Below are 17,201 nucleotides of genomic sequence, written 5' to 3' on the forward strand. Positions count from 1 at the left end.
CGGCCCGATCAGTTCTATCTGGTTTCGATTCCGGTTATGTCCGGTTCCTCGATCCAAATGCTCATCCCTATATAAACCAACTACCCATAAATCACACTCAATGCCTAGATCTATGCAAGGGGTGCTTAAACCTAAAAATTAAACCCAAATAGAATGCCCAAAACAAACCCATAAATTAAAATAAAAAATCATGGATGAAATCAAAACCCTAGAAACATAAATGCACAAGTGCACAAACCCGAAACCTAAATAGTAGAAAGGTGAAAGAGATGATGGTGATGAACAAACAACGACAACATTGATGAAATAACAAGGCGAGGCGATGATAAACAAACAAAGGCGGTGGTGGGAGGTAGGTCACCTCACTGGAGTTGCATATGGGTCGAAAGCCACCGTCACCAGAGTTTTCTAAGGTGTGGGTGGTGATGATAATTAGGAGACAGTGGGAGTTGGGTTTCTTGTTAGAGCTAGAGTTTTTAGAGCTTGTTGTAGCTGAAGGAGGACCATGATTCTTACTGAAGCTATAGTTTTCAAACCACTGTAGTCGCCTCCCATGTATTCGCAAGATATACGGTACCACGGTTCTTGCTGGAGCTAGGACACCGAGATCTGAAACCCCTAGTGAACATGGCGAAGTGTAGTACAATAATGGTGGTGATTTTTGAGCACCGACAGAACAAAGAGTTAAGAGAGATACAAGAGAATGTTGGTTGGTGGTGGTGTTCTTACCTATAAACATTTATAGAGGGAGGGGGTCATGGTTCTATTGATTGATTGATATTGAGAGAGAGAGAGAGAGAGAGAGAGAGAGAGAGAGAGAGAGAGAGAGAGAGAGAGAGAGAGAGAGAGAGAGAGAGAGAGAGAGAGAGAGAGAGAGAGAGAGAGAGAGAGATGATACTTGTTTAATTAAAATAATAAAAAAAATTATTTCATAGCAAATTCATGGTAAAAACACAAAAATATGTCTAGAGAGAGAGAGGTTTAAAAAATTTTAAAAAAAAAATTATTTCATAACATATTCATCATAAAAACACAAAAATATGTCTACCATAGGAACAATTAATTTATCACAAAACATTTTTACTAAAACCATCTAACTTTAGAACTCGATGGCCATTTTAGCAATCTTGTCTAAATATTTTAACTATATTTAACCCCGCATTTGGGTGCATATAACATTCCACAATACCGCCTGATCCCATAATCGCACTATTGCCATCATCGTTCAGATATAACGCACGATAACAAGAAGCCTAAAACTGAATCACTACATCTCGTTCATTGCATCCAATCTCTGTGTCTACGAAGCTACTGAATTTACTCCGGCACAGGCTACATTGGTGGTTAAGTAGCAGCAACTTCAAATGATTCGACCGCTGGTTTAAGCTCCTTATTCAAGTATACTAAGCAAACCAAAACCGTTTGTGACCTCTCAATTCTAACCTCTAAGCAGACTTTATGGTATTTCACCTAATTTGTCATCCCTTGATATTGGGTATGTCGATTATTGATCACTAAGTAGGTGTTTTATTTTCTGCCACCAAGTGTTTGATTAAATTCCCCTGAGAGCACTTATAGCAAAACTGCTGGGATGTTGGTACGAAAGTTGAGATATGGGAACTCAAAAGCTCTTTATGCCATTCAACGCTTCTTTTCTTGCAGTAATCTTAACCCTAACAGAGTACTGAGATGCCAGATTACAAGTTATTCTTGTCGCAACATGACATTTCATCAATCAGCTAACAACGCATTGGAAGTAGTGCCTGGAAATATCCATCCATGGCAATCTTTTTCAACCATAGCCAGCACAATCCTGGTCCAAGCTAGAGACCCTGCTAAGCTAAGTGAGGAGATACAAAACGCACTCGATGAACATAAACTTAATGAAGCTTGGAACTTACACGAACAACACATGAACATGGAAGGGTTTCCTAGAAAATCTGTTGTCAACAAGCTTCTCACAACTTCTTCCCAAAGTCTACAACTTCAGTACATCGAAAGGGCATATCATTTAGTAGAAAAAGCCATTGAAGAACACAAACAGAATTTGCTAGAAAAGACAACTCTCATATATCTATCACTATGTCTTGCAAAAGCCAATCTACCTGTTCATGCAGCAACTGTTTTAAGAAAGCTAGTAGAAACCCAACAGTTTCCTCCAGTCAATGCTTGGTCTGCTATATTAGCACACATGTCACTAACTCCTTCTGGTGCTTATCTGGCAGCTGAATTGGTTCTTGAGATTGGTTTTCTGTTTCAAGATGGAAGAGTGGACCCACGTAAAAAGATCAATGAAGAACTCATTGCTATGAAGCCGAATACAACTGCTGTAAACATTGCTTTAGGGGGTTGTCTTTTGTTTGGGACAAATAGAAAAGCAGAGCAGCTTTTGGATATGATACCTCGAATTGGTGTGAAAACTGATGTCATCATGTTGATCATGATGGGGCATGTATATGAACAGAATGGAAGAAAAGAAGAGCTTAAAAAACTTAAAAGATACATTGATGAAGCCCATGATTTGAGTAATGTTCAGTTTAGAGAGTTTTATAATTGCTTGCTTTCTTGCCATTTGAAATTTGGGGATTTAGAATCTGCGTCTCAAATGGTTCTTGAAATGCTTAAGAAGGCAAAGAAAGCTCAAGATTCTCTTGGTGTTGCTACTTTTAGATTTGAAGCCAAGAAAATGGACAAATGTCCTCAAATAGAGTCTCAAGAGAGTTTGACTTTGACTCCTGAAAAGACAATGATACCCCAGACTTTGGATTATGAAGATTTTTGTGGAGATAGAAAGTTTCTAAAACTTGAAGAAGAAGCTAAAGAACTACTTAACATTTCAGTAATGAAGTTTCAGAACAAAAAGCAACTGATCACAACAAAACATGGCATTCTCCAACCAACAGACACAGTTTTTGTGAAACTAGTCAAAGGTTTCTTGGAAGCTAACAAGGTAAAAGATTTAGTTCAATTTCTAATCAAGGTAGAGAAAGAGGATTCCCCAGTTTCTCCTGATTCTTCTCCTTTAATTCAAGTTGTGAATTCATGCATTTCTCTTGGATGGTTAGATCACGCACATGACCTGCTCGATGAAATGCGCCTGAGTGGTTTCAAAACCGGATCTTCTGTTTATTCATCTCTTTTAAAAGCATACTGTAAAGAAAACAAAACACAAGAAGTAAAATCACTCCTTAGAGATTCACGTAAATGTGGGGTCCAGCTAGATGCTAGTTGCTACAAAGCACTGATTGAATCCCATGTGATTGATGAAGACACTCAAGGAGCTTTAAATCTGTTTAAAGAAATGAAAGAAGCTAAACTAGACAACACTAGTCAACATAGTCAACAAGAATTTGATATGTTAGTTCAAGGATGTGGAGGGAGTGGAGAAGCTAAACTAATGGCAAAGCTTCTACAAGAAATCAAAGAAGGACAAAAAGTCGATTGTGGTGTTCATGATTGGAACAATGTGATTCATTTCTTTTGTAGGAAGAAGATGATGCAAGATGCTGAAAAGGCTCTGAAAAAGATGAGGAGTTTAGGGTATACACCAAATGCTCAAACTTTTCATTCTTTAGTGACTGGATATGCTGCTGTTGGAGGGAAGTATACTGAGGTGACTGAACTTTGGGGTGAGATGAAGGTTCTTGGATTATATCATGGCATGAAGTTTGATCAAGAACTTTTGGATTCTGTTCTTTATACTTTTGTAAGAGGTGGATTTTTTATTCGGGCTAATGAAGTTGTTGAGATGATGGAAAAAGGGAAAATGTTTGTGGATAAGTATAAGTATCGAATGCTTTTTATGAAGTATCATAAAACGTTTTGTAAAGGGAAGACTCCTAAGTTTCAGACAGAGTCTCAGATAAGTAGGAGGGAGGCTGCGTTGACTTTCAAGAAATGGATTGGATTGTTTTGACTTTTTGACTTTTATTCCATCAGTCATCAAATTATATCAAGTAAGTTTCTTCTGTCCTTTTATGTCTTTTCCCCTTTATTAAAAAAAAAATGGAACATTGTTGCATGAATTGGTAAAAGTAAGTGGAACATTTATATAAAATTATATGCTAAGTCTACAGTGGAGTGTTTCTAATAGCAAGGTACAATAAAATACAAGTATAAAAATGTTGGAAAAGTATTAAAAGGAAAATTCTATGGGGCATTAATAAATCTATCATAAATCATTGTCAAACCCCGGGTAATTGTACCAAAAGAGGGTCTATATTCAGGGTCTTCATCCCATGAGAGTTGAATCAGTTGAATTAAATCTTCAATGTTATCTTCATGCTCTGGAAGTGCTGGCCTTATCTTGCCCTCCCCAACTTGTAATGCAATCTGTTCCTCATTAAACACAAATGCACACCAACTGTTTGTTAAAAGTCCTCAATGAAGAAAGAATTAACTTGTAGTGTGTTTTAGTTAAGTACCTTGGAGGGACCATAGTCTGTCTCTATGTATGGGTAATTGCCGGTTAGAAGCTCGTTAAGTATGATTCCGAAACTGAAAACATCACATTTTTCATCGTATGGCTCACTTCGAATCACCTCTGGGGCCATGTATACATATGTCCCTAAGAAAACAAAATATAAGTATTGTATTTTGTGTTTCGTAAGACTGTTTGAACTGTATTTGGCATGCAGTGGACCGTGACTGCGTCCGTGACCGAAGCCAATGGGACAAAAAATGCAAAATTTTGTCCTACCTAAAATGGTGAGACATGGATACGCTCTCGATTTCTCGTTTGTGCAAATGACGAAAATGTCCTTCTCATCCTCATCATCGAAAATAGCATTAGACAGCTTGTCTAGTCCGGTCTTGTATTTTATGACAAATGCAGCCCACGGCTGCATTTGTTACACTGGACAGTGCTAGACAAACTTTCTAAGGCTATTCTTGATGATGAGAATGAGGAGGGCATTTTCGTCTTTTTGCACAAACGGGAAATCGAACGCGAATCCATGTCCCACCTTTTTGGGTGAGACAAAAATTTGCATTTTTTTAGTCTCATTGACATCGGTCATAGTCCCAGTCTAATGCACACCAAACGTAGTATAAGACTGTTATGTCTTATCTTGTTATCCAAAGGAAGAAAGATGCAAGTCTAACCTGTTTCACCCGTAAATGCTTTTTCTTCATCCGACAAGAATCGCGCGTGCCCAAAATCCGCAACTCTCACATGAAACGCATCATCCATAAATATATTACTTGGTTTTAAATCCCTATGTATAATCATAGGCTTATGCTCATGTAAATACTGCATCCCTTGAGCAATCTCTAGTGCCTTGGCTAGTCTCTCTTCAAAAGGAGGAAGTGGGGTGACTCGTTCTTTCCTCCTCTTACCCGGACCATGTAGCCAATCCTTCAAAGTCATGTTCATGAATTCGGTAACCACCCACCCATGGTTCGGTGGGTCAAGACACGCACCCATTAGCCGGAGTACGTACGTGTGTCGTTGTCTTGATAGGGTTTCCACCTCTTGAGCAAAGAAGCTAACGCCACAATCGTTTAATCTGAAAAAGTCGGGAAATATGCACTTTACTGCGACTTCTAGGCCTCTCCATGTTGCTTTGTATATTTCCGCCGTGCTCCCTTGAGCTACTTTCTTGTGTAATTCAATCTTAAACCATGCAAAAACAATAAAATCAATCTCATAATATTATATTTGCTTTTTCTAATGTATTACTATAATAATACTGTGTTTGTTACACTGGACATGACTAGAGTCTACTAAACAAACTTTATAGGGTATTTCCAATCATGATGAGGTTATTTAAGTCTTTTACACAAGCGAGAGGTCAAGAAGGACACACTTTTACACCGTTTTGGATGGGACAAAAAAATTTCAATCTTCGTCTTAATAATAAAAGTTTTACATAGACTTGTTTAAACGAAGATTGCAAAAATTGTTATGACGTAGTTAGACAAACATTGGAATTTTTGTATCATTGATAAGCGAAGAAGCTTTCTAGACTATTTTCGATGATGAGGAGAGTATTTATGTCTTTTTACACAAATTAGGGGTTGATGTATGTACCTCATGTGGATCAATGTACCATCCGTTAAGCTTGGCTTGCTCGATGAGAGCTAAAAGATTGGTATTTTGTTGGACATTTGGTGGTGTTTGAGGATTTGTAGACGCTTGAACAATGGCAGATGAGGAAGTAGGAGACGATTCTTGAGGGTTGTCTTTTTTGTTAATAATATGGTTCAAGAATCCGTTGTCTTGTGCTACTTGTAGACAGTATTTTAGGTAATCTTGTGTTCTTTCCAACCTTATCTTGTACATAGACTTTAATTCTTTCTCTTTCTTCACTTCTTTGTGTAGCTCTTCCACCTTTAAAATAATTTCACAACCCCAAAACCAAAATCACCAAATTTTTAAAGTAAAACCAATTTTTTTCCTTTTACTTTCTTTTAACAATTTTCTTAAAAAAACGATACGGATTGGTAAATCTACGACAACCATAAGATATTGATTATTATACACGACTAGACAAAGATATAACAATTGCAATATATTTGGTATGGAATGGAATGATAAATGCAAGAATGTCAATGATGCAAGAATTAAAACTTTTTTTTTTTCCATATAAAAGGTGGAAAATAATTGGACAGGGACTCACTCTCGTTTTCTCATTTGTAAAAAATTATAAAAAAAGACATAAATATCCTATTCCCATCATTGAAAATAGCATTCGACCATCGTATCTTGTCCCCTACACATTTACCTTTAACGAGCATCAACACAACATTGTTAATGATGTTGCATTTGTTACACCTTTTTGAGCGGGACAAAAAACTTACAACTTTGGTCCCATTGATATCAGTTTCAGTCTCAGTCTAATGCGTACCAAACACAGTACAATATATTCTATTATGCCCTGACATGCATAAGAAATAGGGGCAAAGGGTGTACCTGAAGTTCGAGTCTAGAGTTAGACTGACGAGGTGGCGAAGAAGCAATGGTAGGTTTTGTCATGCAATCGCCAAATGCACCACAAAATTTTGTTCGAGAACTTCTGGTTTTCAAGGCGGCAATAGTGGCGGTGTTTGGTTGCCCGGGGGAGGACATGTTGGCGGCAAGTGGGATGCTCTTGGGTGGTTGTCGGCTCATGAGAGGTGATTTTGGTTGAAATGCAAACAGGGGTAATAAGGTGGTGATTTTATGTGAAGATTTGGACAAAAGAGGTGCTTTCAGTAAGCCAGCAATGGGCGGAGGTTGTAATGAAAGGGGGTTTTGTTTTTAGCATTAACATTTCTGCCAATCCTATGTGAGTTTCTCCGCATGGTTGAGCCGGAGTTTGTGATCTTCATTTCGTTTTGACTTCTATTGCATTGGAAAACTACCACATCCATTTCCCAAAAAAAAAAAAAAAAAAGAATCGATACAATGAAATTGAATTATTCAAGCTCTCCAATAAAAGAATTTCTATGGATACAGTTTGTAACTTTCCAACATTTTTGTTATTGTGAATATAAGATACTGATTTTTTTTTACTTATTAAATTTATGGCTGAAAATAGTGCTTATAATTTTCATAAAAATTAGTGAATCAAATGTAAATGGGTTTATATGTTAATAAAAGTTAAAATAGCGTAATCCTCCTATCTTTTTTTTTATTTTTTTTATTTTTTTAAAATAAAAGTTTATTCACTTCTAAATTTTGTAAGCGTATTTGAATGTATAAATACATAAAGAATACTAATCCACATGTTATTATACATAAAAACCTGCTTTATTTATATACCCTTTTTTGTTTGCATCTATTAATTAGAAGTGTTAGTATACATGATAAATACTCGATATATATATATATATATATATATATATATATATATATATATATATATATATATATATATATATATATATATATATATATATATATATATATAGAGAGAGAGAGAGAGAGAGAGAGAGAGAGAGATCCGGTAAGAAATTTTTTTTGGTAGGAAGGTAAGAAGTTTTTTTTCTACATATTTTTTTGACGAACAAAAGAAATGAATCACTAGATGATTCATTTGTAAGATGATTCATAAGAAAAAAATTCCCAAAAAAAATCTTTATGATTCATTTTTAAGTAAATTAAGAAAAAATTCGTTTTTGTGACAATTTTAGTGAATAACAACAAAATCATTGTATAAATGAATCATCGAGATGTTTTTTTGAGAATTTTTTCTTGTGAATCATCTTACAAATGAATCATCTAATGATTCATTTTGTTTGTTCGCGAAAAAAATATGTAGAAAAAAAACTTCTTACCTTCCTACCAAAAATTTCCTTCTTATTTGATCTTGACTCTCTCTCTCTCTCTCTCTCTCTCTCTATATATATATATATATATATATATATATATATATATATATATATATATATATATATATATATATGAGAATGTTCACTTGAGATTAAAAAAAATAGAGATCTTGAGATTCAACCTGAGTCATACATTCCTCGTTTGCCGCTCTAACGTTTCAGTGTACCGACAACAATGTATGCATAATCATAAATGATTATACATATATGTATGTTCACTGGCTGAGTAATCATATATGATTATAACAGTTGGTGGTAGAAAAGATGGTGGTGACAGAGGTGTCGTAGTATAAGTGACAGATGTGACAGTGGTGGGATCAGTTGGTGTCAGAGGTGGTCGTACTAGTGGTAGCGGTGGTGGTTGTGGTGGTGGGGATGGTGGCGGAGGAGAAAGGAACAGACGACGCTATATAATCATTATACATACTTATAAAACTAACATTTTTTCTTGAATCTCATGCATTTGAAACCCCCATTTTTTTTTCCTTTCACCATATTTATTTGAAACTCCCATGACTTTTCAATTTCTTTATAATAATAATTATAATTTGGTAATTAGGTTAAATAAATATCAAATCTAAAATGTATTCATATATAAATTAAGTTTCAATATTAAAATAATATCTTTAATTCTATTTATAAAATTATGTTTTTTAACTTTTAACATATTATACTTAATTTATTAGTTTTAATATATTGTTGGATGTAAACCATTATCATTTTAAAGGTATAATTTTTGAATAATTTGTATAAAATACTTAAATTATTAATTAAAATATAACATTATAGGCTGAACTTAAATATAATTTTTATTTAAATTAAACAACCCAAAGATTATTTATAAATAGTTAAAAGTGATAAATTGTAGTGTCTTTCTAATAATGATTGTAAGTTGGTTAATAAGGTAAAATAAATATCAAACCTAAAGTGTAATCATAAATAAACTAAATTTCAATTTTGAAATAATATATTTACTTCTATTTATAAAGTTATTACTTAAAATTTTAACATATTATACTTAATTTATTAGATTTAAAATGTTGTTGCATGTAAACCATTATCAGTTTGAAGCTATAATTTTTGAACAGTTTGGACAAAATACTTAAATTGTTAACTTAAATATAACATTACAGTGTCAACTTAAATATAAATTTCAGTTCCACTAAAAAAACCAAATAATATTTTGTAAATAGTTAAAAGTGACAAATTATAGTGAGAAATGCAAAAACTAAATTGTAATATCGGTTTAACTAAAATATTTCCTAAATATATTTATATAATTGTTAAAAATTTTCAAATAAGTAGATTAAAATAACTTATAATAACAATAGTTAAAAATAACTCTATATAAATGATTATATTTTTACCTTTAAAATCAAAAAATAATGTTTGATGTTTTAAATAATTATAATGATAGAAATTAAAACATTAAGCAAATAAATTTTAAAAAATTAGTTAAAAATAACAACTATAAATAATATTAAACCATATCTAATATTTAATTTTATTGATGTGCAACTTGCGAGTAGAAATCATTCAAACGGTTGAGATTATGACGTTATAATAGATTTATATATTATCATATAGTTCAAAATAATCAATATATTATATCAAATTAATATACGAATTATTATATCAAATTTAACAACAACGTTATTGTTATATTTTAAAATATATATATTTGCAAAGACTTCAACTATATAGGTGTTTCTGCGCATTACAATGTCAACTCAAATATAAATTTCAGTTCCATTTAAAAAAACTAAAGAATATTTTGTAAATAGTTAAAAGTGATAAAAGCAAAAACTAAATTGTAATCTCAATTTAACTAAAATATTTCTTAAATATATTTTTATAATCGTTAAAAGTTTTAAAATAAGTAGCTTAAAATAATTTACAATAACAATAGTTAAAACAAATCTATATAAATGATTATATTGTTAGCTTTAAAATAAAAAAAACAATGTTTGATGTTTTAAATAATTATAATGATAGAAATTAAAACATTAAGCAAATAAATTTTAAAAATTAATTAACAGTAAAAACAACTATAAATAACATCAAATCATATATTATATTTAATTTTATTTATGTGTAACTTACGGGTAAAAGTCATTCAAACGATTGAGATTATGAAGTTATAATAAATGTATATATTATCATATAATTCAAAATAAACAATATATTATATCAATTTAGTATATACAAATTATTATATCAAATTTAATAACAACGTTATTGTTATATTTAAAAAAAATCATATATTTGTAAAGACTTCAACTATATAGGTGTTTCTGCGCAACGCGCGGGCATTTGCTTAGTTTATGATTATAATATACATGCCGCGCCGGTACGCCGGAGAGTTAGAGCGACAGACTTGAAATATGTGACTGAGGTTGATTCTCAAGATCTCTATTTTATTTTTAATTTCAACGGAACCTATATATATATATATATATATATATATATATATATATATATATATATATATATATATATATAGGTTATAATGTGGATGACATTTATTGTGTGGTCGTAAGGACAATACTGAACCAATAGATTAAAAGAATGAATGATTATGATTTGAGGGTGTATAATAATAAAGTGGAATAATATGTACCATATAATCATACAAAATTCATTATAAGGGTATTTTAGTCAATTAAACAAGATTTTAAAAAGGAAAATTTTGGATTTCAATGATAATTAATTATCTTCATATTGAAAATTAGTTTTTGATAATTAATTCAATTTCGAAATTTTAATAATAATCAAATTTATTCTTTCATAATGACATTCTGTTAGAATGACATTTTATGAGAATGCAATCCATAAACTAATAAAGACTCTTAAACATTAAAAGTTTGAGGTTTTGTCTAGTAAGAATGAATATGAGATCATTTCTTCAATCATTCTCCAATTATGAGTTGAATAACATAACATTTAAATGTTAAAAATATTAATGTAAAGTATATTCTTGTGGAATCTGTTTACACTTTTACAAAAATGGAGTAAAAATACAATTAGAAATTGAAATACATCAAAGGAATAAAAAATCCTAAAAAAGAATTTTGAAAGTCTTGTAAAAGTCTTCGTCTCCTTGTAATGACTTCATATTCTATGAGAATCCGGAATGCACTTGATCTTCTAACAAAATCCAAAATACGTTTGATCTTCTTTTTGAATCCAAAATGAATTTGAGAGGATTCATTTTTATAAGGTCACTTGATCAAACCATAGAAAAAGTTCACATCACCTGATCCAAGGAGTGGATTTATATAAATACGAAGACATTTTGACAAAATGTATTTATACCAAGACATGCTGACAGAATACACTATAAAACAAAAACATTCTGACATAATACAAGTGTCCTTCCATAACTTTAGAAAATATGCAAAATATTAAACAAAAGCTTTTAAAATTTAGAATATACTCTTGCAAAAATCTTATAGAATATTTAACATATGGGCATACAAAAAATTATTATTTTAATAAAATAATTAAATTATTAAACCAACAACATTATTTTGTAGATATAATCAAATTAGTAAAAAAATAGCAAATATAATGGTTAATGGAAGATGATAATTGTCATTCTAAAAACAAAACCTTCTTTATGTTTGCATCGAAGGGAAGAGAAGAATTGGCAATTACAAAAAATCATCTTAATGTTTGTATCTACTTTATTCTATTTCTATCATTTTCAATAACATTTTTCTTGAAGACAATGGTAACACCAAAAGAGCTAACCAGAACCCATTCAAGCCTAAATACCCCGTGAGTTTCATAACCATCACCACATAAATCATCAATTTGATAGTCGCAAGATAAAGCCGTCACAAAGATCGATAATCAAAAAGATTCATAAAAATTTATAAACTTGAATCAAATAATTTAACACTGTAATGAAATTAAAATTTAATCAAAAAAAATTTGGAAAAAAAACCCATACCTAATGGTATCAGGAGATCACAAGATTGAAGAATGGTCGTATCAGGTAGTGATTGTGATTGAGTAACCCGGACTTCGGATTCCTTGATGAAGACGACTAGCGAGATGAGAGAGTAGAAATGAGTACGAGTAGAAAATGCGTACAACTATGGCAATTCAGAAATCCGGTGACGGTGGTGCGAACGTAGAGTTATGAGGAACGATTGTCAAGCTTCAAGAATAACGCACGATGTTTGTGATCGAGTATTTTAAAGGATATAAAAAAAAGTAAAAGTTGGAATTTTTTTAATTTGAATTTAATTGGTTTCCATAAAAATAGTATTATAATTATGGATTGTATTTAATATACATACAATATTACTAATTTACCCTTATTTGATTATTTAATAATTTATTTTGTCTTGAATTTTGATTGGTTCCTACAATCACACATTAAATGTGCATTTACATATAGACTTATCTCTCTCTCTCTCTCTCTCTCTATATATATATATATATATATATATATATATATATATATATATATATATATATATATACTAGCTGTTTACCCGCGCAAAACGGCGGGCGACAAATAGTTTGTTTCGACAATTAATTTCTTTTCAATGGAGAATGATTATTTTCAATTCAATCATTAGTTTGTTTTAGAAAACATGTCATATTAAAAATAAAAAAAATTAATGAAATGACCAAATTATAGGGTGTTGAGTATTTATTTGGATGAAAAAAATCTGGTCAAAACCTTGGAAAAGAAGATTTATAGAAGTTTGTTTAAATTTAAATATTATTTTATTAGTGATTAGTTGTACAATTAGCTTAATGGTTTGGACGTCTTAAAAAGATATTATTATTTTATTCAATCTATTTTTAGAAATAATGAGATTTGTTTTATAAGATAGTATATATATATATATATATATATATATATATATATATATATATATATATATATATATATATATATATATATATATATAATACCTGTGCGATACGGCGGCAACGGTTAGTTTTTTTAGCAGGTAATTTTCATGCGGTGATTATTTTCTTTTCTTGTCAGCTAGTTTGTTTAAGCTTTTTGACAAACTGTTTGTGTTGTATAATTCCTTTTGGCATTTTGCTAAGTGAGACAAATATGTTGAAATAAGACTCTAAATAACCTGGATCAGTTGTCCCTTGATATTTATTTCAATATTTTTGAAATATACATATAAGTTATTAAATAAATCTAATTATAACTAAAAATAAATATATTTAAGAATTCATAAAATGTAAAATACTTTTTAGATGGATTTTGATTACATTAATAGTTTTAAGTCCTCTTTGATAATTCTTTTTTTTTTTTTTACAAAAAAAAATCTAGCTATCCTTTAAAAAAACTATCGAATTTCTTCTTAACATATATTTTGAATAACAAGTGTAACTTGAAAGCCAACGATATCTCAACATAATTTCATTGATTACACCATATATTTTGAATGACAATGTATCAAGTGTAACTTGAAAGCCTACGAATTTCAAATCTTTTCATAAGATTTTCTTAATTCTTTCTTTTGGATGTTGCTAAACACACCATTAAATAGGTGAATTTTTTAGTCATTAAAAATGAGTTGCATTTTTTATTTAATACTATAATAAAATTGTTTTAGTTTTTTGTTAATAAATTTAAGGATTTTTGTTAATATATTAAAACATAATCGTTTTTGTTTATAGTCATTAAAGATGAATTAATGAGTTGCAATTTTCATAATATATTTTGAAAGATAATTTTATAATAACCAATTAAATATCCATATCTAAAAATATATTTTTAATAAAAAGTCTTGGATCATATGATATTTTGTAAATATTTTATGTTTATATCCATGACGTCTAATGAAGCGGGTGATATTATCTTTAATCTTTATTCATAACGTCTAATGAAATGTCGTAAGAGGTTATATCTAGTCACATAACTCAGTTATAGGAATCATTATAAGTATTAATTGGATTATTTATCTAGAAACTATGGATTTAGTTTTTCTTTTTATCAAACATGGTTTTTAAATACAAAAGAAACACTTTTCAAATTTTTTTTAAAGTATCATTACTGTGGTTAGTAGAAAACTTGTAACTCTCACCAACCTTTGTGTTGACTCTCAAACTACATGTATTCTCAGGAGTCCCTGAAGACGTCCCAACTAACCCCGCCGAAGAGGAAGACACTTCAGAGGATGAAGAGGAAGACCTATCAGAAGATGAAGATGGAGACGATCCAGAGGAGGTCACAAAGTCTGAGGATGAGGGTATAATTGAGGACATACCTAATGAGTTGGACGATGCCGGTCCAGTAAAGGGAGAGGATGGCCTCACTGATGAGGAGCCTATCCCTATTTGTCAGAATTAGAAATTTCAGGTCAAAACCAAGTCCAAGGGTCTTGTATATGCAAGTGTTTTAGCTATGATACAACTATGATATATAATTGAAGTTCATACTTTCCCTAAGCCCTAGTGATTATTACAAACCAAATAAGGATCACTTAATATAGACATAAGGGCTTATGTTTATGTTTCAACCTTGAATGCTCGAACTATAAGGCTAACATACTAGAGTTTCTTATACATTAAGACCATGAACCTCTTCCTAGGAGCCATCCGAGATCGTAAACCCCCATTTGGGCCATGCTTGACCGTAAACACATTAAATAGAACAAGACTTGGCCGTGAACTCCTTGGTGGACCACTATTTAGCTGTAAACTCCTTAAAGGACCCCCCCTTGAGCGTAAACACCATGGTAAACCCACATATGGGGCGTAAACTCAAAGAGTAAATCCATTTTAGGTGTAAACACTTTTATATTCAAAGGTGTTTATGGATTATGAGTTGTCTTTTGCCACTTTCCCATGCAAATCTCAGTAAAACATGTATTAACCATCAATAACAAAGCTTTATCCATTAGTAATCCAAGAAAATATCAAATCATCTCCTTATCCCTTATAATGAATGTAAATCCCACTCCCCATTTCACCAAACCCACTTTCACTTACTGAGAAGTCTATGAACACTCTCAAAGAATTCAAGCCAAGTTCCAGGAGTCTTATTTCTTCACAAACTCTTCTAAATTCTTGTAAGTATTCCGTGCCTAGCTAGAGATTTTACACATTACTTTGTTGAATTTCTTCCTAATCATACATAAATTGATGTGTTAAGAACCTTAGGCTAGGGTATCAAAGTCTCCAGGAAATTCATCAAACACTCCAAGTGTTCTAGGCTCCAAATTTTCACCTCATCACTTCCACTACACCCTTTCTCTACCCAAGGTGAGCTTCATACCCCTCTTGTTTTTCGAGTTTTACTACATTTTTGGGGGAGAATACAAGCTAGTTTTGTGATTAATCTTAGTATTATGCATGTATGTGTGTATTTTTCATAATAGGTTGTGATTATGCCATGAAAACATGTTAAACACTCACAAAAATATGATATATCTTCCAAGTCTTGTTGATATTTGTAAACTAACTACTTCAAGTAACTTTACATAATGTTGAAAAGTTTAAACATGGTAAAGTTGCTAGAAAAACAAAGAAAGAATGCAAAAGGGCCATATTTGATAGTAAAGATAAACAAAATGGGCTTTTTGTGCCATTTTCGGTTTTAGTGGACTAACTTGACAACTCACGGTTATTTGGGGCCTAAAGTGTAAATTTCCGTAAAAATGGGTCTTATTTCAAAACCCACGGTTTAGTGGGCCAAAAGTATCATTTTACACAAAAAAATGGGCTTTAATTGGAAATTCATAGATTTATGGGCTAAAAATGTCATTTCTGATAAAATGGACCTTTATTTGATAAATCACGGTTTTATGAGGTCAAAAATGTCATTTTTACAAAGAATGGGCCTTGGTTGAAATTTTCGGCTTTAATGGGCCAAAAGTATCAATTTTGACAAAAAGTGGGCCTTATTGTAAATTTTGGTTTTTGTTGGGCCAAAATGGTTATTTTTAATAAAAGTGTGCCTCTTATGTCATTTTGGTAATAATTGAGCTAAAACAAGCATTTTGATAACAAACGGACTATTTATGACATTTTTATTCTAATTAGGCCTTAAATGCCCATTTGCTTTTTTATTGGGCCTATACGACACATTCTAGATTAATCAGATTGAAATCAACAAATATTTGACATTCTGACCTGAATAAATATATTTTTATCACTAATGCTTTGTAGTCAAAACACATACTCGAAACATTATCTAAAGTGTTAAACAATGAGATACACTATTCACGTAGATTTAGTTAAGGCTCTTGTGAGACATGCCTTCATTCGTACCTACCCATCGTACACAGTAAGCCATGTTGTAGTTATAACCAGAGTCTCCTGGAGGGAGAGCGAGAATTCTATACGGTGTTGACACCCCCGCACCTGATGTTGTTCGCTACAGCTAGACGGGCCAGTCTAGGGTGAATAATGTCTTACCTAACCGACGCCTGAAGAACGTCACGACAGACATATCAGTTATATCAGGTATGGTTATAGTGACTCACATAGAGAATAACAAACAAATAAATTTACGGAACGCACATACTATACGCATGATACATTGCACAAACTATACATTTACTTCATTACTCGGGATCTTAGGGTTTTTAAGACCACTTCACTTTTACAAACAGAAAATATCTAATTTTCTGGGAAACACTCTTTTTTTTACACTACCAAACAAGAACATGCATGCTTTAATACAAGATTTGAAACAAAACTTTCAAACCATTTTTAACGGAAATATCAGATTTTTGATGTTTACAAAATGGTGCAAAACTTTTCATACAAACATGCTTATGAACTCACCAATATTATATATGTTGACATTTTTTCAAAATAACTTGTATTCTCAGGGATTCCTCAAGTAGGTCGGTCGTCAAGAAAATGTGGATTTTTTTTGTATCTTTGTTTCCACC

The 17,201-nt window shown here is 31.5% G+C and overlaps 2 protein-coding genes across 3 annotated transcripts; one reads left to right on the forward strand and one right to left on the reverse strand.

The window, feature by feature from the left end:
- The first annotated feature begins 1,133 nt into the window (after positions 1–1,133).
- Positions 1,134–6,154, forward strand: LOC111888565 (pentatricopeptide repeat-containing protein At1g03100, mitochondrial). 2 transcript variants are annotated; one of them, XM_023884726.3, is made up of 2 exons: positions 1,134–3,956; positions 6,016–6,154. In XM_023884726.3, the coding sequence occupies exon 1, from the start codon at positions 1,592–1,594 to the stop codon at positions 3,914–3,916; it is 2,325 nt and encodes a 774-aa protein (XP_023740494.1). In that variant the 5' UTR covers positions 1,134–1,591; the 3' UTR covers positions 3,917–3,956; positions 6,016–6,154. The 2 variants fall into 2 exon arrangements, with proteins under 2 accessions (XP_023740494.1, XP_042752331.1); XM_042896397.2 differs by lacking the exon at positions 6,016–6,154 and adding an exon at positions 5,742–6,006.
- On the reverse strand, positions 4,007–7,069 carry LOC111888566 (serine/threonine-protein kinase STY17). The gene is made up of 5 exons (XM_023884727.2): positions 6,914–7,069; positions 6,032–6,331; positions 5,104–5,614; positions 4,425–4,567; positions 4,007–4,332 (listed from the first exon to the last, which is right to left on the reverse strand). Exons 1-5 carry the CDS (start codon positions 7,067–7,069, stop codon positions 4,150–4,152), a joined length of 1,293 nt encoding a protein of 430 aa, XP_023740495.2. The 3' UTR covers positions 4,007–4,149.
- Positions 7,070–17,201: the final 10,132 nt, after the last annotated feature.

This window comes from Lactuca sativa, chromosome 7, assembly GCF_002870075.4.
Source record: "Lactuca sativa cultivar Salinas chromosome 7, Lsat_Salinas_v11, whole genome shotgun sequence".
NCBI classification, from domain to species: Eukaryota; Viridiplantae; Streptophyta; class Magnoliopsida; order Asterales; family Asteraceae; genus Lactuca; species Lactuca sativa.

Excerpts from the sequence above, each read along its gene's own strand:
- LOC111888565 (XM_023884726.3), top strand. The coding sequence starts at position 1,592 with ATGTTGGTACGAAAGTTGAGATATGGGAACTCAAAAGCTCTTTATGCC.
- LOC111888566 (XM_023884727.2), bottom strand. The coding sequence starts at position 7,069 with ATGTCCTCCCCCGGGCAACCAAACACCGCCACTATTGCCGCCTTGAAA. Across the intron at positions 5,615-6,031 it reads GGTACATTGATCCACATGAG|ATTGAATTACACAAGAAAGT; the intron begins GTACATACATCA and ends GCATGGTTTAAG. Across the intron at positions 4,333-4,424 it reads CAGACTATGGTCCCTCCAAG|ATTGCATTACAAGTTGGGGA; the intron begins GTACTTAACTAA and ends AATGAGGAACAG.